The sequence below is a fragment of the Ornithorhynchus anatinus genome, chromosome X1 (assembly GCF_004115215.2).
Source record: "Ornithorhynchus anatinus isolate Pmale09 chromosome X1, mOrnAna1.pri.v4, whole genome shotgun sequence".
NCBI classification, from domain to species: Eukaryota; Metazoa; Chordata; class Mammalia; order Monotremata; family Ornithorhynchidae; genus Ornithorhynchus; species Ornithorhynchus anatinus.
The window spans coordinates 95,973,204-95,998,871 of record NC_041749.1 but is presented as its reverse complement, the minus strand read 5'-3'; the positions used below and the strand labels follow the sequence as shown (position 1 = coordinate 95,998,871).

At 42.6% G+C, this 25,668-nt stretch overlaps 1 protein-coding gene across 6 annotated transcripts in view; it reads left to right on the top strand.

Annotated features, from left to right (window-relative positions):
• Positions 1-25,668, top strand: part of EDEM1 (ER degradation enhancing alpha-mannosidase like protein 1) — a 31,794-nt gene that overhangs the window by 3,874 nt on the left and 2,252 nt on the right. For 4 of the 6 annotated variants that reach the window (XM_029050778.2, XM_029050779.2, XM_029050780.2 and 1 more), the window contains exons 2-11: positions 1,135-1,207; positions 6,957-7,060; positions 9,927-10,098; positions 10,975-11,158; positions 12,519-12,693; positions 13,512-13,632; positions 14,141-14,311; positions 16,117-16,190; positions 16,698-16,794; positions 20,471-20,674. In XM_029050778.2, the coding sequence (XP_028906611.1) occupies positions 1,135-1,207; positions 6,957-7,060; positions 9,927-10,098; positions 10,975-11,158; positions 12,519-12,693; positions 13,512-13,632; positions 14,141-14,311; positions 16,117-16,190; positions 16,698-16,794; positions 20,471-20,674 (1,375 nt within the window). Of the gene's footprint in view, positions 1-1,134; positions 1,208-6,956; positions 7,061-9,926; positions 10,099-10,974; positions 11,159-12,518; positions 12,694-13,511; positions 13,633-14,140; positions 14,312-16,116; positions 16,191-16,697; positions 16,795-20,470; positions 20,675-24,097; positions 25,637-25,668 lie in introns of those variants that run through there. The other 2 variants (XM_029050781.2, XM_029050783.2) reach the window with 2 other exon arrangements.

The window sequence follows — 25,668 nt, the reverse complement described above, 5'->3', positions numbered from 1 at the left end:
CAAAGACGGCCATGCCGTTGCCTTTCAGAAAGATTGCGGCGGGATGAAAGTTCGCTCTCTTTAAACATCCCTCTTGCCCCACCTTTCCCACCCCCAGCTTTCCTGCAGCCGCTGAACTTCTCACGCCAGCCCTAGACAGTGACCTTGGCTTGCCTGGCCTAGGATGGAAAGTTGCCGTTTCTTTGGTTGATCTGGCTCACCCTAAGGTCATGTGTGAAGGGGAGTTTCTGATGTGTGCAGAAACGAGTAGGTCCAGCTTTGCTGGATTCCCATCATGCAGAGCCCTGGAGTGGCCAGTCAACCATGGGGGAAGTAATGGCAGTATCGGTGACTCTGGTTGCCACCTAAAATGCGGCAGAGACTCTTCCTCCTCCCTGCTCCCTGCTGCCATGCCAGGTGGCGTGGCAGCGGGGGGGGGGGGTGTCCCCTTCCCATCCCTTGGGCCTAAGGTGGGAATTGAATGGGTCCACCCAAGACTTTTCATGTGGCAGGACAGGGAACTCATCATCCTCTGCATTATAGGATGCCAGGTCACTTTAGAGCAGTGGTGCTGTTAAAGGTCACAGAGGAACAGCCATGCTAGTCAGGGTCAGGCAAAAATTAATTCCGCTCATGAACAGTTTTGTGAGCAGAGTATTGCATTCAAAGGCGTCTTATTGGAGGAATGGTAACACATTCTGTAGTTTCGCCTTGAATTATGCCACTTCAATCCTGTTCTGCCTTTCAAGGTTCCCAAACAGGTGATTTTTTTTTCCTTTCTTTTTTTATCTGGCTGAGCTGGGGAAGACCCAGTGCACTTTTTTCCTATGGCCTCTTTCTTGGCATCAAAGATGAACCAGCCAATTGCAGTAGAGGATCTACGAACTAGCTAATCAGCCAGTGAAAGAGTGGCCTAAATTTGAAAATCCAGTTGGCTGAACTAGATTTCCAGCCTTGAAATAATTGAGAAGCATTTATTTGGTTGTACATGTCTGCCAACTCTGTTGCAATCTCCCAAGCGCTTAGTACAGTGCTCTGCACATAGCCAGCGCTCAATAAATACCATTGATGATTGATGAATTTCTTGAAAGTACCGAATTTAGAACACCTTCATCTGATTTTTTTTTTAATATTTAGTTGTATTTCTTTTTTCAGTTCAAATCTGAACATCAACGATGTCCTGGGAAATTATTCATTAACTCTGATTGATGCATTGGACACCCTTGCAGTAAGTGATCAACATGTTTGTGTTTTTAATCCTATGAGAAGTCAGTGATTTGACTCCCACATATCTTCTGTAAAGTTCCCTGCTCATGTGTAGTGCCAGCGTTCTAAAATGAATAGAGAATTTGATTCCCTGATTCAGTTGGTAGGTAGCAACGGAGGGCTGCAGTTTTAAATGGGCAAAATATTTCTGCCTTATTTTAGAAATGAAAAGCTAGGAGAAGAGGTGGGAAATCTGGATTCATACTGTGTTATATATTCTTAAACTGTCAGAACCCATTTCCCCCTGAATTTTCTAGTGTTCTAAACCTAAAAGAAAGCCTCAGGTAAATAAAATGAACTTCCCTAACCTTCAACTCAAATAATAGACAGTTATTCACATGAAGTGGCCTCGGTTTCTAACATGGTCTCCAACCCACAGAAACCAGATACCATTAGTGAGGAATTGTAGTCTCTTGAACCGGAAGGTAAACAAAGAGGTCCTCTGGTTTGTCCCTCTGCTTTCCGCAAGGACCATCTCTTAACCAGTCCAGTCCAGATGGGACATTATCTCATTAATAATGACCTTGAGAGAAGGAAATTCTACAGCTTTCAACTGTAAACCATTCCAGGGCCTAACAACCCTCACAGTGAAGAAACTCTTTAGCTCAAACCTAAAATCCCCATGCTATAGTTTAAAATCCATTTCCTCTTGTAGTGTTGGAAACAAAATTCAAGAATTGATCATTTGAGATTGGCATGCTAAAATGATGAACATCCTCAGGGAGGGGATAGAAAACAGAAGGCATCGCTTTTGCCATTATATAAAACCATGGGACATCTTCACCTGGGATATTGTGTGCAGGTCTCATTGCCGCATTTTAGGAAAGGTACAGGGATTTCTGCTATAGCATGTTTTCCTTACTCAATGACAGTATTAGGGAACATTCTCACCACATGAGTCTGTTCTGGGTATAGCAAGCACAAGTAGATTTGGTGTAGGAAGAATGATGGTGTGGTATGTAGGAAGGAATGATGCACCCAGTGCCAGTCATGATGAGGTACCACTATGCTTCCCAGGTTCCTCTTCGGCCTACTTTAGGTTTCTTTGGGTTTTTGCAATTTTACTGTATGGTCAGGTCTGCCAGAATGTATTCTCACTACACCTTCTAGGTAGCCTGCATTGGCAGAATTAGTTAACATTCATCCGACAGTGTACATCTGTCTGGATGGACTGTGATATGATGGTGTGATAAACCGTTGTGTGTATGTACGTACTGTTGGACTCGGGGTGGGTACTAAAGCACAGATGACTGGTTAACTTTCCTTAACACAGGGTTCTTCAGGATTGCAATTCTCATGTTATGAGAGAATTGACTTTTTATTTAATACGGTAAAGCAACAATAAGTAGTAAGGGTGTAAAGCATTCTGCTGGCTAGGTGGACATAACGATAGTATAGAAGTTTGTTTCAAGATGTCTGTCATGGTTGTCTCTTCCTTCGATCCTTTTACCCCCTAATCCTTTAATTCCCATTGAATCAATGGATACTCTAGCACAAGGTTCTTCAAGAACAAAACTCTCGCATCATCACAGAAATGACTGTATAATATTGTAGGGTAAGATACCATAGCAGTGGCATTTATGAGCGTCCACTTGGTGCGGAACACTGTAGAAGGCACTCAGGAAGTACAGAAAAACGGAGTGATACGTTTCCTGCCCTAAGGAGCTTGCACTCCAGTGGGGGAGACAAATATGAAAATATTTAGAACTCGAGGGGTCAGAAATAAGTGAAGTGGGCCTACAGACATGAGTGCAGAAGAGGGTGTAAGTGAGTTTATAGGTGTTAAAGTTGGCTGAAAGGATGATGTGGTGCAGGAGGCTGGGAAATTAATCAGGGAGAGCTTGTTGGAGGAGGTGGGATTTTAGGAGGGGTTTGAATGGAGGGAGAGCTGTAGTTTACATGATGTGCAAAGAGTGGGCGTTCCAAGCCAAGGAACACTGTGAATGAGGGGACAGAGAAAAGACAGTCACAAGTGAGGTACAGCTAGAAGGTTGGCCTAGGAGGAATGAAGACAGCAAGTGGGGAAATGTTGAGAGAAGAAAGCAGATAGGTAAATTGGGGCTAGATGGTGGAGAGAGAAGATAGTGGTTGAGGGCAGCACGGTCTAGTTTGGAAAAAGCACACACCTGACGGTCAGAGGACCTAGGTTCTCATTCTGACTCCACTTTCCTGCTGTGTGACCTTGGGCAAGTCACTTGACTACTCTGTAACTCAGTATCCTCATCTGTCTAATGAGGATTCAATAACTGTTCTTCCTCCTGCTTGGACTGAGAGCCCCATGGGGGACAGGACCACATCTGACCTGATTTTTGTATCCACTCCAGTGCTCGGCACAGAATAAGCACTTAAGAAATACCAAAATTATTATTGTTGTTGGGGAGCATTGAAGCCGATTGTGAGGTTTTTGTTTTATGTGAAGAATCCCAGTGGAGGTTTTTGAGGAGGGGAGAGATGTGGGATGAGCGATTTTTTTTTTCCAGGAGGATAATGTGGGCAGCATGGTGGGGTATGAGTTGGAAAGGATAGAGGTTGGAAGCTGAGAGAGCAGTGAGGAGGGTCGGGTGATATTGGGGATGAAGATAAACTTGAAAGAAATGATTCAAGTTTGGACCAGTGAAGGCTGGTAGGGGACAAGATAGAAATTTACAGAATCCTGAAGGGTATGGATAGGGGGAACATATAATTGTTCACCAGTTCACCTCAGCATGAGGTGATAGTCTCCAAACACAGGAGGTGGCAAGCTTGTGAAGATTATTACCATAGAAAGCTCTGTGTGCTGAAGGTACCAATAGGTTGAAGAAAGCTGTAGATAAATTCATGGTCAAGAGGTCCATAATGGGCTACTAGTGGGAAAGATTAGGGATCTAGGGGGGAAAAAAGTTTGGGATGTTAGATGGGACATCCCTAACCATTAGGATGGCTGTCAAGGAAGACAACCATTACATGACATCCCATTCTTACTGTTAGATACAGAATCTTGGCCTGGATGGATCAGTGATCTGACCCAGACACGGTGCTGTGTGGGGTCCTAAAGCCACCAAAGAACCACTGGTGGAAATGCTTAGGATAATTCAGGATTATATAGCTCCACTGTTGTACCTCACTTTCCATTGACTAAGGCTTTTCGTCACTACCACTTCTGCTCCAGATTCTCACTTTTCTCTACTCACAGTCATTCACCTTCACCTTCCAAGGCAAGAAAATTCAAATTTTTTTTTAATGGTTTTTGTTAATACCACACATCTTACTATGTGTCAAACACATGTTCAAACCGCTGGGGTAGATCAAATCAGTTAGGTTGGACACAGTCCCTTTTGGTTTTCCGTGCTGACGGCCGTCCATCCCAGGTGAGCAGATTTTAACTTTTGTTTCTTATCAGCTGTGCTAGTAGGCTTGCTGGAGAAGTAAGTACCTTGCTCAATTGATGGAAATATTCAATAATAATAATGAATAATTATGTTATTCGTTAAGCACTTACACGGGCTTTGGAGTCAGAGGTCATGGGTTCAAATCCCAGCTCGGCCACTTGTCAGCTGTGTGACTTTGGGCAAGTCACTTAACTTCTCGGTGCCTCAGTTACCTCATCTGTAAAATGGGGATTAAGACTGTGAGCCCCATGTGGGACAACCTGATTCCCCTGTGTCTACCCCAGCGCTTAGAACAGTGCTCGGCACATAGTAAGCGCTTAACAAATACCAACATTATTATTATGCCAAGCACTTGTCTAAGCGCTGAGCACTGTTCTAAGTGCTGAATAATGATGGTATTTAAACACTTACTATGTGCCAAGCACTGTTCTAAGTGCTGGGGTAGATACAAGGTTATGAGGTTGTCCCATGCGGGGCTCAGAGTCTTAATCCCCATTTTCAGATGAGGGAACTGAGGCACAGAGAAGTTAAGCAACTTGCTCAAAGTCACACAGCTGACAAGTGGCAGAGCCGGGATTAGAACCCATGACCTCTGACTCCCAAGCACGTGCTCTTTCCACCAAGCCATGCTGAGCCATCTGCATAGAATAATGTAATAATAATGATAATGTTGGTATTTGTTAAGCACTTACTATGTTCAGAGCACTGTTCTAAGCGCTGGGGTAGACACAGGGGAATCAGGTTGTCCCATGTGGGGCTCACAGTCTTAATCCCCATTTTACAGATGAGGTAACTGAGGCACAGAGAAGTGAAGTGACTTGCCCACAGTCACACAGCTGACAAGTGGCAGAGCTGGGTTTCGAAATCATGACTCCTGACTCCAAAGCCCGTGCTCTTTCCACTGAGCCACGCTGGGCAACACCTGCAAGGCTTAAGGGAAACGTTCCCAAAGAGTGACTGTTGTCTCCTTAACCATAGCAGTGGTTTCCTCTAACATCCTGCCTTTAATGTTTTGGGAACAATATAGATCAGATCTATGCATGTGCTATTCAGGTGCAAATCATGCTGTACTGGCTTTGCCTTATCTTGAAGAATATGTTGAATAGTGCTTGCCAGTTAGGCCACAAAAGTACATGGTGGAATAGCATGATTTTTCTCCTGACCACCTGGTGCAAGCAGTAAGCATTTAAAGCATAGAACAACCTTTTTAAAGAAGTATCAGAAGGCCAGAAAGAAACTGCCAGTTCCTTTTTATAAGTGCAGGCGCAAAATCACAAATGAATCAGAGCGGCGGTTCTGTTCACTCCCTTCCAGAAGAGGATTGGATTGAAAGCCGTGGAGAGATGGAAGGGAGACAGTCTATCATCCTGCTCCCACCCTCGCTCCCTCTGCACTAGCATGGTGGGATGATGTAGCCCCATTGCACTGTTACATGGTTTTCTGCCCGGGAAAGTCCTCAGGGGCCTTGGCTGGCATATGCCAGGGGAGGAGGTTGTGACTGCCCATGAGTGGTGATCTGCCACCTGTGAGGCAGCTGTTGCTCCAGGCCTGAAGAGTAGAGTTGTTATGTTTCTTCTAAATTAGCAACCCCAAACACCTCAGCTGGTGGCTTCACAGACCAGGTGTGTACAGCGAGCAAAACTTTCTAATGAGGGGGTGGGGGGGGGTGAGCCCAGCTGAATAAGAGCATGGTGGGGGGATGGGGGAGGGAAGGCTCTTTCTGCTCCACTCCCAAAGACTGAGGAATTCACTACTAAAGGAAATGCAGAGATGGCTTGGATTAAGGTAGACCAATGAGTATTAAAAAGTTGATTTGACGACTAATGAAAAGACTGTATCTCTGGAGCAGAACATATAAAATGGACTCAGATCTCACTTCCTGGCTGAACGTATATCCCTTAGACTGTTCGGTGCAAGTCTCTGCTTCGAACCCGCAACGTGGTGGATACCTCAAATCTCAACTAGATGGGTTAGAGTGCGGTGGGCACTTATTTTGGCCTGAGGGCCACTTGCAACATCTTGAACTCTGCAGAGGGCAGCATGGAAAGTCCTTCCAGCTCTCAGAAGAGAAGTTTAAAGCATAAGAGTATTGTTGCTTCTACCTTTTGGCAACTCTGGCACATCAGGAACTTGAGGCCGTGGGGGGAAGGGGGAGGTGTGTGTGTCTAGTTAGCGGTGGAATTTGCGGGGGCGGGGGGCAGAAGTGGCTGTACTTTGGTCAATAAATTCCCAGTCTGGATTGATTGACCTTTAACCCCTCCAGATTTAGTGGAAGGACCATGGCTGTCTGAAAAAATCTATTTTAATTTAATGTCAATTTAATGTTTGTGTTCCTCTTTAAAGATAATGGGAAATTCTTCGGAGTTCCAGAAAGCGGTGAAATTAGTGATAGACACAGTTTCATTTGACAAAGACTCAACCGTTCAAGTCTTTGAGGCAACAATCAGGTAATTCCAAATATTTCCTCTGAGGTCTGGAAATGGACAGAGATGTACAGAGTTTAGACAAATTACAGAGTTTATCTTTTACGGAGCAAGTTTCATTTTTATTTTTAGATTTAGCAAAAAGAGACTGAGTTAATATTTGTAAATAAGTAGATTTTCCAAATAATTAGACATTCATGTTGGGTTTTAATGTGAGTGCTTGGTTCACATTTTTGCAAGTTGTTCTTCAGTTAGTTTCTTCCCTGCCCATAGGAGCCTATAGTTTAAGTGGCAAGGGAGGCTATACACCCAGAGGAAAGAATCAGTTGACAAAAACAATAATAAGCAAACCATAATAATAAAGAGCACCCAAAGCAAATCATCTGCGCAGCCCAAAGAGTAGGAAGAGCCCTTCAGGGCTAATCAGAAAATGCTTAGGGTTCAGAGTGTTCCTCAAGTTCTGAACAGCCAAATAATCAATCAATGGTATTTAATGAGTGCTTACTGTGTGCAGAGCACTGTAGAAAGCACTTGAAAGAGTACAATCAAATAGATCTGGTGGACATGTTCCCTGCCCACAAGGAGCTTACAGTCTTAGAGAAGGTTCCAGTGGGGAGGGAGCTCTGTTGGTCAAGGTTTTTGCCTGGGGCCACGCTTTCTCTTATCGCTTCTCCTACCCATTGCCTTCCTTTCCTGTTCACATTGTTCATCTATCTGGTCTTTTTAGAAAGTAACCAAGGATAATTATGATTATGATGTTCATAATTATCAAAAATCTTCTGTAGTCTAGCTCTTCCCTGTCCATTTATTTTTCTGGGGTGGCTGAGCCCTCCAAATGGGTGAAGACCCTTGTTTTTTGAAGAAAGATGCCTGAGTTTAAACTGCAATCAGAATTACTGCTTAAACCAGGAGTATTTTGATCCATCAGTCAATAGTATTGATTGAGCATTTACTGCATGCAGAGCACTGTACTAAGTATGAAAAAGTTGGTAGACATGTTCCCTAGATATATAAGGAGCTTACAGTCCAAAGCAGTTCAGTTTTGAAGATTGGCATTGATGATCCACCCTTTCCTCTCCACCCAAACGGCTACCTTACTGTTACGGGCTCTCGTTATATCCCGGCTAGGCTACTGTGTCAGCCTTCTCTCTGACCTCCCTTCCTCCACTCTCGCCCTGCTCTAGTCTATTCTTCACTTCGCTGCCCGGCTCATCTTCCTGCAGAAATGATCTGGGCATGTCACTCCCCTTCTTAAACAACTCCAGTGGTTGCCTATCAATCTCTGCTCCAAACAAAAACTCCTCACTCTAGGCTTCAAGGCTCTACATCACCTTGCCCCTTCCTACCTCTCCTCCCTTCTCTCTTTCTACCGCCCACCCCGCACGCTCCGCTCCTCTGCCGCCCACCTCACCGTCCCTCGGTCTCGCCTATCCGGCCGTCGACCCCTGGGCCACGTCCTCCCGCAGTCCTGGAACGCCCTCCCTCCTCACCTCTGCCAAACTGATTCTCTTCCCCTCTTCAAAACCCTACTTAAAACTCACCTCCTCCAAGAGGCCTTCCCAGACTGAGCTCCTCTTCTCCCTCTACTCCCTCTACCACCCCCCCCCCTTCACCTCTCTGCAGCTTAACCCTCTTTTCCCCCATTTCCCTCTGCTCCTCCCCCTCTCCCTTCCCATCCCCTCAGCACTGTACTCGTCCGCTCAACTGTATATATTTTCATTACCCTATTTATTTTGTTAATGAAATGTACATCGCCTTGATTCTATTTAGTTGCCATTGTTTTTACGAGATGTTCTTCCCCTTGACTCTATTTATTGCCATTGTTCTTGTCTGTCCATCTCCCCCGATTAGACTGTAAGCCCGTCCAATGGCAGGGACTGTCTCTATCTGTTGCCAACTTGTTCATTCCAAGCGCTTAGTACAGTGCTCTGCACATAATAAGCGCTCAATAAATACTATTGAATGAATGAATGAATGAGAACAGTGAACACCCCCATACCTCATGATGTTTCTCTGGGGACTAGGGAAGAGAGTGGTAATAATAATAATAATGTTGGTATTTGTTAAAGTGCTTACAATGTGCAGAGCACTGTTCTAAGCGCTGGGGTAGATACAGGGTAATCAGGTTGTCCCACGTGAGGCGCACAGTCTTAATCCCCATTTTACAGATGAGGTAACTGAGGCCCAGAGAAGTTAAGTGACTTGCCTACAGTCACACAGCTGACAAGCGTCAGAGCCAGAATTTGAACCCATGACCTCTGACTCCCAAGCCCAGGCTCTTTCCACTGAGCCACAATGGTAAAAATAAAGACCATAGAAATAATAATAAAAATTATTATGTGTTAAGCTCTTATGAGCCAAGAGCACTGGGGTAGATACGACTTAATCAGGTTGGAGAAGTCCTCGTCTGACACAGGGCTCATAATCCAAGTAGGAGGAAGTAGGATTTAATCCCCATTTTACAGTTGAGGAAACTGAGGTACAGAGAAGTTAAATGACTTGCCCAAACTCATACCGCGGACAAGTGGTGGAGCCAGGATTAGAACCCAGGTCCTCTGATTCCCAGGTCCAAGCTCTTTCTGCTAGACCATGCTGCTTCCCAATGTTGGGTACAAGGAGCTGTCAAGAGACTTCTAACTGATCTAATTCATCAGGGTTTTTGACTTTGCACACAGTGAGCGCTCAGTAAGTATGATTGAATGAATTCTAAGTCAGATGTGTCTCTGGAATATTTATATTTGTGTGAGCTCGTGGGCAGGTAATGTGTCTACTACTCTGGTATATTGTACTCTCTCAAGTGCTTAATACAGTGCTCTGCACCCAGTAAGTGCTCAATAAATGCCATTGATTGATTATTGTTTGGTTTTTTTTATTTTTATTTTGAAAACAGAGTCCTGGGAAGTCTTCTCTCTGCCCACAGAATAATAATTGATTCCAAGCAGCCTTTTGGGAACATGACCATTAAAGATTATGATAACGAGTTATTACATATGGCTCATGACCTAGCTGTGAGGCTACTACCTGCCTTTGAAAACACAAAAACCGGAATTCCTTATCCTCGGGTAGGTATAATGAATCAGATATTGCACCAAGGCATAATTTCTTTCAGATGAACTTCAAGTTCCTATTTGGTGAACTGGATTCTGGAATGAGACTGTTGTCCTTGTGGAGTGTGGCTTTCTTGAGCTTGGGGAATTGGTTCAGTCTTTCAGATAATGAGGAGAGAATTGTCAGACTTTAAAGGCATGCTGATGAAATGTGCTGTCATAGATGTTTGTTTTTTGTATGTGTGAGAGAGAGAGAGAGAGTACTTGTCGTGCCACATTCGCAGAATAAAATTTTAAGAGTTACTGTAGCTGTACACCAGTCTCGTGTTTATTCCAGAACCCAAATTTGCAGAGCCTGTATAACTTTTTTTAAAAAGTAACCCCCCGCACACAAAGCAATGGTTCAACAATGAGGTGGAGAAGCAGCGTGGCATAGTGGAAAGAGCATGGGCTTGGGAGTCAGAGGTTCTGGGTTCTAATCCCGGCTCTGCTACTTATCAGCTGGGTGACTTTGGGCAAGTCACTTCACTTCTCTGTGCCTCAGTTACCTCATCTGTAAAATGGGGATTAAGACTGTGAGCCCCAAGTGGTACAACCTGATTACCTTGTATCTACCCCAGCGCTTAGAACAGTGCTTGGCACATAGTAAGCACTTAACAAATACCATTATTATTATTATTATGAATCCCTTAAGGCTTGATCTGGATAATGAGACCTGAATCTGGTTTGCTCGTGATAAGTGATTAAAAAGCCACCATGGCTGAAGACTAAGAAGGGGATCTAATGGAGTTTAGAATTGACACCAAGTGAAACTTTGTAGTCCAGTGGCAATAGGTGACATTCAGATGCTGGCACTGCTCTTTACAGATGTATTTCTCTTATTGTCTTCAGGTGAATCTAAAGAAAGGCGTCCCCCCTGATAGCAATAATGAGACATGTACTGCAGGAGCTGGCTCCTTGCTGGTGGAATTTGGGATTCTTAGCCGACTGTTGGGGGATTCCACATTTGAATGGGTGGCCAGGAGAGCAGTGAAAGCCCTCTGGAATCTCCGAAGCAATGACACTGGATTATTAGGTGCAGTGATGTGTTTTTCACCCAGTTGGAACTGCAGGGCAACTTATTCTGTTATCTTGCCATCTCTTCCACCATTCTCCATATGCCTTCCTCTTCTGTCTTTCCTCTCCTCCCCTTTTTCTTTTTTTCATATCTGTTCCTCTTGAAACAAGAAATGCTGAAATAACTTTGAAATCCTGACATGATTTCAGGTATAATGCTCTTCCATTTCCAATGTACCCAACTTTTTAGAGTGAGCAGGTGACTACTGGGTCTTAGAGAGGGGAGGTATTAGGTTTGGTGGGAAAACAACCTTATTTAGGGAAGAATTCCTACTGATTTGGGTTCTCTGAACTTTCATTTTAAAATAGTTTGCAAATGGATGCACTTTTAAAGATTAATTTCAGATCATTTTACACTGCTTTATAATTTTGTATTTAAATATTTGTCTAGGGCATTACCAGTGACCAGGCTTTCTATTTTTATAAAAATCTAATCAGTTAAAGGACCGATTGAAAGTATAGCTTCACTCTACTGTGTATTTATGACAGTTAAAATCTAATGGTGATTTTGGTCTAGATGGAATTGAGAAGTAGTGTGGCCTGGAGAGAGCATGGTCCTGGGAGTCAGAGGTCCTGGGTTCTAAACAATCAATGGTATTTATTGAGTGCTTATTGTCTGCAGATTCCTGTACTAAGTGCTTGGGAGAGTACAAATTCCAGCTCTCCCAGTTGCCTGGTGTGCTTGAGCAAGTCACTGAACTTGTCTGTGCCTCAGTTTCCTCATCTTTAAAATGGGGATTCAATACCCATTCTTCCTCCTGCTTAGACTGAGCCCTATGTGGGACAGGGACAGTGTCCAACCTGATTAACTTGTATCTACCCCAGTGCTTAGAACAGTGCTTGACACACAGTAAGCACTTAAATACCATAATAATTTGGAAATGAGATTTTGATTCTGGACTGAAACCTGGAATACATCTTTGCATGTACAGAAAATTCCTGGATTTCTTCTGGGGGGTGGGGAGGAAAGCAGAGAGTGGCTATGTAAAATGGTACTTATTTTGCGAGTTATAAGCTTACATGCTTATGCTCTCCACTTCTACTGCTAATGAGCACTTGTTTGAATTATTTCAAAAAGAATATCTGCTTTAAACAGAGCAAGATGGGACTCTTGCTGCCATAAGATGGTGGTGTAATCTAATGAAGTTAAGCAATTGACACCTGAAGTTTGGTTCCTTCTCCCCTCCCTGGGTTGAAAATGCTACTGAGAGAAATCAAATGACCAGAAGACAGGAAGACAGGTAGAGGGAGTTAGTAAATGAGAAATTGGGAACTGATTAATTCACCTGTGATGATCTAATTTTGGTTTTTCTTCTCAGGAAATGTTGTGAACATTCAAACTGGACATTGGGTTGGGAAGCAAAGTGGCCTGGGTGCTGGATTGGATTCATTCTATGAATATCTCTTGAAATCTTACATTCTCTTTGGAGAAAAAGAAGATTTAGAGATGTTTAATGCTGCGTATCAGAGTATTCAGAACTACTTAAGAAGAGGGTATGTCCCCTTGACACTTTTTTATTACCTTATGAACAAAATTCAAAGATTCCTGAGTTCAAGCTTCGCAATGCTTCCTCATTTTCGTACTTCCTGTTTCACATTTAAATTAAGTATTTTTAAGTTTTTATTGTGTTAAATTTCACTGACTCCTCTGAATGCAAATATGGTCATTATGTAGAGAAAACTCCCTGCAAATTCTTTGCAGAACTTTGCTTTGAGAAAGGTTACCAATTAGTAGTTCATGACAGTTCTGTATGTCTCTTTCACCTATTCATTTTCTCCCTGTCCTTCACGTTTCTTTTTTCTCCATTTCTGTTTTTAAAATTAAATTCAGAATGGCAATTTCAGGGTCATTAAGGCACCTGCCTACTTCTCACACCATTTTAACTTTTCACTTACTGAGTTCCTTTTTTTCTTCCACATTAATATCTCTTCTGACTTGCACAGATTTTAACTCCTTCCCTTGGACAGGGCAGTGTCTAACTACATGTTCTTGTATGGTGCTAAAGACATTTTTGAACTTAATGACATGTAGTTGGCAATAATCTATGTACCAAAAACACAACAATCTGTGTCTGGAAATAGAATGTGGTGTTACAATTGGCCAGGTTCATTGAACCATTAAAAAAAAAATTACAGTAAAATGGCATATTTCCCCAGTTTCAAAAGGTGAAATGGTGCTTCTTGGCAAGTCAGACAGAGAAACTCCTTGTAGACTTATGCCCTTGAGAAAACTGAAAATTGCAGTTCGTATATAATGTGCCTGCCCTTATCATTTTCTTTTTATCGAATGCCGTGGTTGATTTTTTTGATAGCCGTGAAGCGTGTAATGAAGGTGAAGGAGACCCTCCACTGTATGTTAATGTCAACATGTTCAGTGGGCAGCTGATGAACACCTGGATTGATTCCCTGCAAGCTTTTTTCCCTGGACTGCAGGTATCTTGATGTCATTTTCACCTTGAAGGGTAGCTATCTGGCTTTGGAAATTGGGTTCTTCATTCATCTCTTGGGTTGGCCCACAGTTGAATAGGGTGTTTTTGGGGTCTGGCCTGTCCAATTTGGCCAGATTCGCCAGGACCAGCTACACCAGCAGCACCTGGTCTGAAGGTTTACCAAGCTTCCACTGGAAAATGGAAAACTGTGTTTCAGAAAGTGATTTCCTTGTCTCTCTCTCTTTCTCATAAGAGCTGGGTGGACTATTTTTAGTATCTTTTCTCAATGCTGTTCAAGCCTCCATGCCCTGTATTTTGGGTGTACAAAATGTAAATTATTCCACTTGTCAGAGGGTCCCAAGCTTTACTTACTGGGATGTGGGATTACCAACTGCATTTGTGGGTCTGAAATTATACTGAGAATCAGCAATGACTAGAGGGGAAAGTTGGGAGTTAATATTGCTTCTCTGAGAATCACCATTGTGGTTCCCCGATACGGTCCTTCTCTTTAGGTTTTAATAGGGGATGTGGAGGATGCCATTTGCCTCCATGCCTTTTATTATGCCATATGGAAGCGATATGGTGCACTTCCGGAAAGATACAATTGGCAACTGCAGGCTCCGGAGGTCCTTTTCTATCCACTGAGGCCAGAGCTGGTGGAATCGACATATCTTCTGTACCAGGTACTGGATCTCGTTCAGGGATAGATTGTGTATTGATGTCTAGTTTTATTGTATAGTCCCCAAGGGCTTGATGCAATCCTCTGCATATAGTAGGTGTTCAATAAAGGCTGCTGCTCAAAGGTGCTAGCTGAAATTTCAGCATTCTTAAGCTTATACAGTTTGGGGAAGGGTATAGAATGGGCAATGAAGCAGACATAGGAAATATCTTTTGCCTCTGTTGTGCTTTCTCAAGTGCTTAGAATAGTAATTTTTTTATTAGTATGTTGTGGCCAATAAGTATTATTACTTACTAGATGCAGGGAGAGAAGGTCAGTAAAGCTCCAGGAAAAGCCTTGCAGTCTAAGAAGCAGGGAGAGTAGGCACTGAGTCCCCATTTTACAGATGAGGAAACTAAAGCACAGAGAAGTCGCATAGCAGGCAAATGGCAGAGTGGGATTAGAATCCAGGTCCTCTGACTCTCATTTATTCATTCAATCGTATTTATTGAGCACTTACTCTGTGTAGAGCACTGTACTAAGTGTTTGGAAAGTACAATTCAGCAACAAATAGAGACAATCCCTACTCAACGCAATGCTGCTTCTCACAATCAAGAGCTTTTGCAGAAACATGCCAAAACTCAGGTTATGTCTACCTACCAGTAAAGAAATTTTTGGAACACACTAGTGTGTGCTGTCTAAGGTCTTATCATCACCAAACAACAAATTTATTGAATATTATTGGATGGGGAAGGCAGCTTCTCATTTTGAGGACCAGGGAGATAAAGTTAGGGAGAAGCTCCCAGATGGACAGAGCAGAGGGAAAAAATCAATGCGTCTTTCTTTTTTCTTTCTCTTTCTCTTTCCCTCTCCTTTCTCTTTCTCTTCCCCCCCCCTTCTCCCTCTCTCTTTCTCCCTCTCTCTTTCTCTTTCCCCCTCTCTCTTTTCCCCTCTCTCTTTCTCTTGCTCCCTCTCTTTCTCTTTCCCCCCCACCCCCACTTGGTAGGAAGTCCATTAGTCACTTTAAGCTGATGCCAGGCCCAGCCCCCAGACTCTGGGGATGGAAGAGAGTCACTGATCCCTTATTACTTCAAGGACTAGAATGGGAAACCCCCCAAAATTATTAGGTTGAAGCTCCAACATCATCCGCACAGACCCAGTTGTTTGGTAAAAATGACCCCCAACGCCCTCCCCCTAGAGTTGTTGCTTCTCCTATTGATTTCAGAGGACTGTTTTAGAAGCTAGGAAATTTACACCAGAAGTAAAATACGTGGTTTCTGCCCTCAGTAGTTTCCTGCCTAATGGAGGAGGCAAATGGATGTAAATTTCCAAATATACAACAGATAAAAGTTAAGTATATATGAATGATAGAAATGAAATATGTCATTAAATGAATAATGAACATTTATACATATGAGTGCTAAGGTGGCTAATGGCTTGGGTTGATTAGGAAGGTGAGCATTTGTTTTAGGTTTATGGCTTCAGCATATACTTACATGAAGCTAGGTGTAAGACTGGGATAAGGTTTTATGTCTTGCTCATTTAGAGGCAAAGATAGTTTTGTCTGTAACCCTTTGGCGGCCTGATAGTAGAAGCAAATGGCACCAGCTTAAGACAGTGGGTAAACGAGAAATGGATTGGGCTGCATCTAAATCATTTTCCCCTTTTATTTTTTCTAGTACCTAATAAGTGAAGACTTTGCCCTTTCATTCTTTGACTTGCAATTGTCCTTGAGTTGAAATTCTCCAGTCCTTGTGATGATTATTTGTGTAGTTTACTTCTATTCTTCTTTTCTGGGTTTATATGTGTATTTGTATTTGTTTTTTCTAGGCAACCAAGAATCCTTTTTACCTCCATGTGGGAATGGATATTCTCCAGAGTCTGGAGAAGTACACAAGAGTCAAGTCAGTTTATAGTTACTTTCTTTCCTTGTTACCTGCTTTTTGTTCTATGTCTAGCTGGCCTAGCTAAATGTTATTCTGCCCTCTGAAATTAAAAAAAAACACACTTTGTTTCTATTTTATAAATGTGATCAATGCAATCAGTTCATTTGAGATCCAAGAACCATTTTTTTTTTCTTGGTGCCTCTATCTTATATTTGCAGATTGTAGTCTGCTGTCTCATTTTTAAACCTTCAAAAGTGAGTCTCCTAAAATTGAATCCAGATCACTTATATTCTGGAATAGCTTAGTACTATGGTGATATCAAACTAGCCTTTTTGTGATCTCAGTAGGTTTATTATCCCTCGTGCTATTCATGATTACTGTCATTGTGCAAATGCTATAAGAAAAATGCATTAAATAATTTGAAGCCCATATGGCAGATAATAGCTTCATTGAGCTGTTAAAAGCATGTAAAATATAAAATATATTCTATTGGTCAGAAGAATGAAAAAGAAAATTCTCTTTCAGATGTGGTTATGCTACTTTGCACCATGTTATAGACAAGTCAAAAGAAGATCGAATGGAGAGCTTCTTTCTCAGTGAGACCTGTAAATATTTGTATCTGGTATGTATTTTGCAATATTTTCCCCTAATGAAGCGTCTTTGGCCGGGGTTGGATTTGGATACTGAGTTATAGTGAATTAAGTTGCAAAGCCTCCTGGGTTTTCTTGTCCTCTACTCCCTCTCACTGCAGCGGCCAAATTTCACATTTGTAGTATTGCTTTCCTCTGAGAACAATCACTGGTATTTACTGAGCACTTACTGTGTGCAGAGCACTGTACTAAACCTTTGGGAAAGTACAATACAACAGAGTTGATAGCCACGATCGCTGCCCACAAGGAGCTTACACTCTAGAGGGGGTGAGAGATATTAAACTAGATTAGGGATAGGGGAAATAGGAAAGTATGAAGGTATGTACAGAAATTAATCATTTTATTGAGCACTTATTCTGTGCAGAGCACTGTACTAAGTGCTAGGAAGAGTATAGTACAACAGAATTGGTAGACACGTTCCCTGTCCACAAAGGAAGAGGCTTAGAGTCAGAACACCAAGGATACAGGCTCACACCAAAAAAGATTTCATTTTTGAACCCTAAAATTGAGACATTAATATAAATTAAATTACAGTAATGTATGTAAGTGCTGTGGAGCTGAAGGAGGGGTGAATAAAGGGTGTAAATCCAGAATCATGGGGCTGGGGTGAGTATCAAAATGCTTAAGGGGAACACAGCCAAATTCAATGATGAAGTGAGAGTTTTTTGGAGCCATTTGCATAGATCTGCGGGGAATATTTGTCTCGCAACAATGAAGCTTGGCTTGTTTTCAAGCCTTGAAGTTGCTGAAATTGCACCATTAAGGAAGAGAGTTACCTTTTGAAAATGCTCATCATGTATGAAATTAGCACATGCCCACAAACCTGAGGCCTAAAAAGAAACTTGGCATCCCCAAATTCTGTCCTGGCAATTGTCATTTTCTTCTCTCCCCTCTTTCTTTTCTCTTTTTACTTTCTTTTCCTTTTCTCCCTTTCCTTTCTTGTTAACGTGTTTCATTAGATATTCTTGGGAATTTGTGTGTGTTGGTGAACTTTGAGAATAGGCGTGTTGCATTATTCTCTTTACCTTGTGTCCTGGATGGCAATAAGAGAAGCAGCATAGTCGAGTGGAAAGTGCATGGGCCTGGGAGTCGGAGGACTAGGGTTCTAATTTCAGCTCTTCCAATTTCTTGCTGTGTGGCTTTGGGCAAGTCACTTGACTTCTGTGTGCCTCAGTTTCCTCAACTGTAAAATTGGGATTCAAAACCTGTTAGACTATGAGCCCCATGCAGGATAGGGACTGTGTACAATCTGATTAATTATATCTACCCACACAGATCTACATCTCTTCCCCTGTCCTCTCCCCCTCCCTTCAGTCTCGTATCTCTTCCTGCCTCCAAGACGTCTCTACCTGGATGTCTGTCCGCCACCTAAAACTCAACATGACCAAACTGAGCTCCTCATCTTCCCTCCCAAGCCCTGTCCTCTCCCTGACTTCCCTATCACTGTGGATGGTACCTCCATCCTTCCCGTCTCTCAGGCCCGCAACCTCGGTGTCATCTTTGACTCGGCTCTCTTGTTCACCCCACACATCCAATCTGTCACCAAAACCTGCCAGTCTTACCTTTATAATATCGCCAAGATCCGCCCTTTCCTCTCCACCCAAACGGCTATCTTACTGTTACAGGCTCTTGTAATATCCCGGCTAGATTACTGTGTCAGCCTGCTCTCTGATCTCCCTTCCTCCTCTTTCTCCCCGCTATTCTTCACTCTGCTGCCCGGCTCATCTTCCTGCAGAAACGCTCTGGGCGTGTCACTCCCCTTCTTAAAAACCTCCAGTGGTTGCCTATCAACCTCCGCACAAAACAAAAACTTCTCACTCTAGGCTTCAAGGCTCTCCATCACCTTGCCCCCTCCTACCTCTCCTCCCTTATCTCTTTCCACTGCCCATCCCACACGCTCCGCTCCTCTGCCGCCCACCTCCTCACCGTCCCCCGTTCTTGCCTCTCCCGCTGTCGACGCCTGGGCCACGTCCTCCCGTGGTCCTGGAATGCCCTCCCTCCTCACCTCCACCAAACTAATTCTCTTCCCCTCTTCAAAACCCTACTTAAAGCTCACCTCCTCCAAGAGGCCTTCCCAGACTGAGCTCCCCTTTTCCCTCTGCTCCCGCTACCCTCCACTTCACCTCTCCACAGCTAAACCCTCTTTTCCCCCCTTTCCCTCTGCTCCTCCCCCTCTCCCTTCCCATCCCCTCAGCACTGTACTCGTCCGCTCAACTGTATATATTTTCATTACCCTATTTATTTCGTTAATGAGATATACATCACCTTGATTCTATTTATTTGCTATTGTCTTAATGAGATGTTCATCCCCTTGAGTCTATTTATTGCTATTGTTCTTGTCTGTCTGTCTCCCCCGATTAGACTGTAAGCCCGTCATAGGGCAGGGACTGTATCTTTACCGATTTGTTCATTCCAAGCACTTAGTACAGTGCTCTGCACATAGTAAGCGCTCAATAAATACTATTGAATGAATGAATGAAATGACTTAGAACAGTGCTCGACACAGTAAGCATTTAACAAATACCATTAACAAAAATAGGAGGGTTTTGTACACTGGTACCTACCTGCCTCGTGTGGTATTCACTTTTGAGTTTTTGAAAAGCTGCTCTATTCATTGAAAAATTTTCTTCACTTTGTTTCTTTTGTTCCAAAATGTACCTCACATCATATAATTGTACCCTCATAATTCTTTCCACCCCGCCCTGTGAGTTTTGAGGAGGAAATAAAAAAATGATTTCTGTGAATCAATCAGTGGTATTTATTGAGTGCTTACTGTGTGCAGAGCACTGTACTATGCAGATGGGAGGGGACAGCCCAGCAGAGTGGTAGACAAGTTACCTGCCCACAAAGGAAGAGGCTTAGAGTCAGGATGGCCAGGAAACAGGCTCACATCACAAAGATTTCATTTTTGAACCTTACAATTTTTGGTTGAGGGAGCAGAGTGTTTACTGTAATTCAATGAGTGCCTACTGTATGCAGTACTTGGAGGAGTTCAGTAGAAGCAAAGGTCCTCCTTTTAAAAAAAAAATATATATAGTATTTAAGTGCTTACTATGTGCTGGGCAGTGTACTAAGCACTGGGGTAGATACAAGCTAATCAGGTTGAGGTATATAGTCTTAATCCCCATTTTAGAGATGAGGTAATTGAGTCCCAGAGAAGTGAAGTGACTTGCCCAACATCCCACAGACAAGTAGTGGAGCTGAGTTAGAACCCAGGTCCTTCTGACTCCTCTGCTCTATCTACTAGGCCACACTGCTTCCCTCTTACTTTTCACTTTCTTCTTCCCTTTTTTCCTCCAATTTTTTTCTTTTTTCTTTTCTCCTTCTCCCCTTATTGCTATTGATTCCCCACATAATAGCTTCTCCCGTGTTTTGGGTTGCCAAAATTGTGCAAAAAGTGAGAGGTACTTTTGTGAGTACTTCTCTTTCAGAACCTATCTCGCCTGCATCATAATTTTTCCTGTGCTTTTCCAAAATGTGTAGTTCTAGATCTAATACATTACGATGCCATTTATTTTTTAAAAAGCAGGATCTGGTAAAACCTAAGATATTATTTAATCATCATTCTGGGTGAAAGCATGGTCAGTTAATGTGCTTTCTCCAGTGCACTTTGAAGAATAAAATTGCATCTTTTTCATCCCGCTCTAGTTGTTTGATGAGGAGAATCCAGTGCACAGATCTGGAAATAAGTATATGTTTACTACTGAGGGACACATTGTGTCTGTGGACAAACACCTTCGGGATTTACCCTGGAAAAACATCTTTCCAGAGGATCAAGGGGAGACTGAGGTGGAAAAACATATGCACAGATCCAAACCTGCAGAATTAAAAGTTATCAACTCAAGCTCAAATGTAAGTGGAGGGCAGGGTGGTGAAGGAAAAGATTAATTGCTTTAATGAGTCACGGAGTGGGGGAAAAAGCAAATCCATGTCGTTGGGCCTTTAAGTGAAAATTGTTTCCTTTTGGAATATTGAATGCAGCAGCTATACATTTGCTCCAGTGATTCGTATATGGGTAGAGGGGAGTCTGTAAAACTGCAGTGGAAACCACTGTACTGAATACCCATTCTGTTTGTGCAGCAAGGCTTATGAAGAATTGGTTTCAGGACTTTTTCTTCAAATGTGGATTTGGTCTCTACTCAGATCCAGTCGGTGTTGCCATAACATGTTTCGTAAATTAAATATGATGGGCATTGGTGGTGGCATCAGCCTCCTTTCTCACTTCCCAACCTCCTGCCTCTCCCCACTCCAGTCCATACTTCTCTACGCTGTCTGGATTATTTTTCTACAGAAACGTTCAGGTCATGTCACCCCCCTCCTCAAAAATCTCCAGTACTTGCCCATCCACCTCTGCATCAAAAAAACCTCCTCACTATTGGCTTTAAAGCTCTCCACCCCCTCCTACTTCACCTCCCTTTTCTTCTACAACCCAACTTGCACACTCCTCCTCTGGTGCCAACCTCCTCACTGCCTTGGTCTCGCCTGTTTTGCCACCGACCCCTGGCCCACATCCTACCTCTGACCTGGAAAGCTGTCCCTCCTCAAATCCACCAGATACTCTCCCCCCAACCTTCAAAGCCTTACTGAAGGCACATCTCCTCCAACAGGCCTTCCCAGACTAACCCCCACTTTTCCTCATCTCCCACTCTTTCCGTGTCACCCTGACTCACTCCCTTTGCTCTTCTCCCTTCTCCCCGCTCCACAGCACGTATATATGTATCTGTAATTTTATTTATATTGATGTCTATTTACTTGTATTGTTGTCTGTCTTCCCCCGCAAGACTGTGAGCTTACTGTGGGCAGGGATTGTCTCTCTTTATTACTATATTGTACTTTCCCAAGTGCTTAGTACAGTGCACTGCACACAGGAAGCACTCAATAAATACGATTGAATTAATGAATGATGGGAGAACACTTGATGTTGTTCACCCAGTAGTTAAGTGTCCACTGGGTATTGAGCCCACCTACTCTTGGTGTACATGTTGAAATATCAGTTCAATCCCCACATTTGATGAGCTTACCATTTAATAGAGGAACCAAGACAAATGGACAACACTTAATGAATTGAGAAAAAAATGGATTAGGTATTTTGTGGGTTGGTTGGGGGATGCATGGGTTAATCGAGGGAGGAGGTGGGTTTTGCTGTGTACATAAAACTGGAGAGGAGTCCGGCAGACTAAACTCTCCTTAACCCAAGCCCCTTAGGTAAAACCTGGAGTGTTTACCTTATCAAGGGTATATGAAGGCAATCTGTCTCTTTGCTCCTTTGCCTTAATGTTATGTCTGTTAAAGGAAACCACCTGTCCTTAATGGGATTTTCTCAGCAGCTACGTTATGCAACCCACTCCACTAGGCATTACTGAGGGTAAATATAAAGAAACTTACAATATTTGAAGGGTGATAAAACAGAATTCTCGAGCTGTGAAAATGGGCCTCTGTAAAGGGGGTGTTCAACGTTTGCTATACATGGGTAAATCTGGTTTTAGATCTTGATTTTGGGGTCTGCCTTCTGGCCTCCGTCCCATTGACTGGACTTTGATGGTACAAAACAAGGACCCAGGGACCACTGGAGTAGCAAACTGAAAAGTTTGAGAGCTCATTGGGAAGCAAAGGCTTGTGGGGGGTGAGGGTGTGTGTGTAAGAACCCTTCTTAGCACTTTACAGGGAGAAGCCTGTATTATGTCAGTAATTTTCCACTGACTTTTGCAGCGGGGCAGTGGGTCAGTCTCTCCTTTCTGCAGTTCCAGAAATCCTTCTTCTCAAATGCTGATCTATGCACATCGTTCCTATCCTTCAAAACCGTTGAGAACTTCCAATTGCTGCTCACATCAGGCTGCAGCCCTTAACCCATCAGCTTCAAGGTTCTCTCTAACTGACTTCCTTTTCTGCTACACCCCAGCTTGCCCATTCTGCTTCGTTTCACTGTTTTTCCTTTACTCTCTGACCTCTGAGCCATTATTCACCCCCTTTTCCCCAGCTGATCTGCCCCTCTCCCTGTTGCTTTGCCAAGCTACAGTCCTACCTGCCTTCAAAGCCTGCCTAAAAACCTTCTGCCTGCCTGAAACCTTCCCTGATTTATCCTGTCTGCCCTGGTTACTATGTCCATTACAGCTTTCTGTGCACTTGTATCTAATCTGTAAATTTTCTGTTGTTTATACTCTTCCATCACATCTATTCATATGCTTGAGTGTTCTGTTTTCTTATTTCCCTTGTAAGTTCCCTTATATTTAGCCTCAATAATGCCTAGTGAAGTGTGTTGCATAAAGTAGCTGCTGAGTAAATCCTGTTAATGATGATGGTTCCCTTCCACAGAGAAGCAGCGTGGCTCAGTGAAAAGAGCACGGGCTTTGGAGTCAGAGGTCATGGGTTCGAATCCCGGCTCGGCCACTTGTCAGCTGTGTGACTTTGGGCAAGTCACTTAACTTCTCGGTGCCTCAGTTACTTCATCTGTAAAATGGGGATTAAGACTGTGAGCCCCACGTGGGACAACCTGATTCCCCTGTGTCTACCCCAGCGCTTAGAACAGTGCTTGGCACATAGTAAGTGCTTAACAAATCCCAACATTATTATTATTATTACACAGAGGCAATATTCCCAGCCAGGGAAAAGTCATGCTGACTTAATTTTAATTTGTATCTGGTTGCAGAAAACTATTCTGTTTTAAAAAGGAAGCACTTCGAGTGTTTGGTTAAGTAACTCTGGGATTTAGGACAAAGAATCAAAAACCGCTTTTGTTTTCTGAAAATTGTAGCTGGAGAATTTTGGGAGGATTAAACTGTCCGGGTGTGCTGCTTTTACAGTCAACAGTATTTTTGCTCTTTTGTTTTACTTTAATGGTCCACAAAAACTATGGAGCTTATTCTAAAGTAATAATTGTAAAGCATTAGTATCTTCTACATTTGGATTTTCAAAATCCCAATACCTGAAGGGACTAAGCTCACAATTATAATGGTCCACAAAAACTATGGCGCTTATTCTAAAGTAATAATTGTAAAGCATTAGTATCTTCTACATTTGGATTTTCAAAATCCCAATACCTGAAGGGACTAAGCTCACAATTATAATGGTCCACAAAAACTATGGAGCTTATTCTAAAGTAATAATTGTAAAGCATTAGTATCTTCTACATTTGGATTTTCAAAATCCCAATACCTGAAGGGACTAAGCTCACAATTATATTTCCCAGAGGCTGAAACTCTGTGGAGACTTGAATTCAGAATTGAGGTGGGGGTGGGGGGAAAGTAATTTAAAAAAAAAAATTTCTTTTCTTCACAGTGCAATCGAGTTCCTGATGAGAGAAGGTATTCTCTGCCTCTGAAAAGTGTCTATATGAGACAGATTGATCAGATGGTGGGCCTGATCTAAGTTGTTACTGTTTGGGTAGCAATATAAAAAGAAGCAACTGAACCGATGGAAGAAAGACTATGGATTGGGTCAGGAATGACGTAGGCAATTCTTTCCAACTGCACATCTATTATAATATACATGCATATTTTAATGATTCTCTGTTCAATAAAAATGCCTCCAGGTTTGTGTAGGATTTAATTTGAAACTGAGGAGGTCTTAGATTGTCTAGTTTGAGGTAATTTGCCACCTGAGGAAAATTAAGAGTGCCAAAGCTTGATTACAATTACCAACAAAGGTTGAATACTTTGGGATTTACAAGTGTTTAATATTTGCTATCACTTGCCATAAATGCAGTATTGCTACCTCTTTGTTCTGGGATTATGACTGAAATCCCTCTGAAAAGATCTGAGGTTTACTTGGAATAACTTTTTGCTGTCTCTGAAAACTCCAGCTTTTCCTCACTAATTTCATTATTGGGCTGTTCTCCCAGGTTAGCAATAACCCATTCTTCTATGCATTATTGGTTTGTATAAAACAATCTAGAAAAGTCAGGCATTGAGCACAAGCAATCCTCATATGTTTGTTTCACTTCTGATAAAGCAGTTATTCTAGTCAACCTTAACAAGTAATAAGATTCTACACAATGGCTCATTGTATGGAGACTGTAATAGGCAATCAGATTGGAGTTTTAATTTGAACATGAATTTAGGGACCTAAAGAACAAGACCCTTGCCGCTCAAGACCTGGATACCTCGGAGGAAAAGAAAATGCAAAAAACGGAACTCAGCTCTTATTTTAAGCGTTTCAGGTGCTCCCATATGTGCTAACCAAGCTCCTTGTTCCTAATCTGCTTTGGGCTAAAAATCTCTTTCTTGTATCTAGTGCCAATATAGAGGGATGGAGAGGGGGAAAGACTAGAAATGAGTGGGACCAGAATTCCCCTATTACATTCCTTGAGCAGTTCCAACATACACATTTTAGGTTAGTGCCTTAAAATAACTTTGATGTTGGTCATAGGAAAGCTAAGATGCTCATTATTTTAGCATGTTTGTTCAGGTTAGACTCCCCTGGGCTTGTATATAGGAATAGAGGAACTAGAAGCAGAACAGCCTAAGGAGTAGTTTTGTGGTTTGTTTGCTTTTTCTTTCCCCCAAACTGGACAGATCCGTTTTTTCAGCCTAATACAGTTTGTGAGGCTCGCAATTTAGTAAGAAAATGGAACTGAATCTAGGTAAAGGTCCATTTTGGGGGGGAACCTATATCTGAACTAAAAAAAAAAGTCCTGCTTGCATTTTTTCAAGGGGAACTGTTTGAATTTCCATGAGCTCAAACGATGCCAAACTGGTGAGCCTGAAGATGCAGCCCAAACCATAATTAAACTTGGAAAAATGAGTGGTTTGATTCCACGTCGTATAATATCCTCAGGCACAATACGTTTCCGTATAAAGATTTTGCTTTTAAAATCCAGTTTCATGTGTCCGTCTGCTACTGTTTCTCTT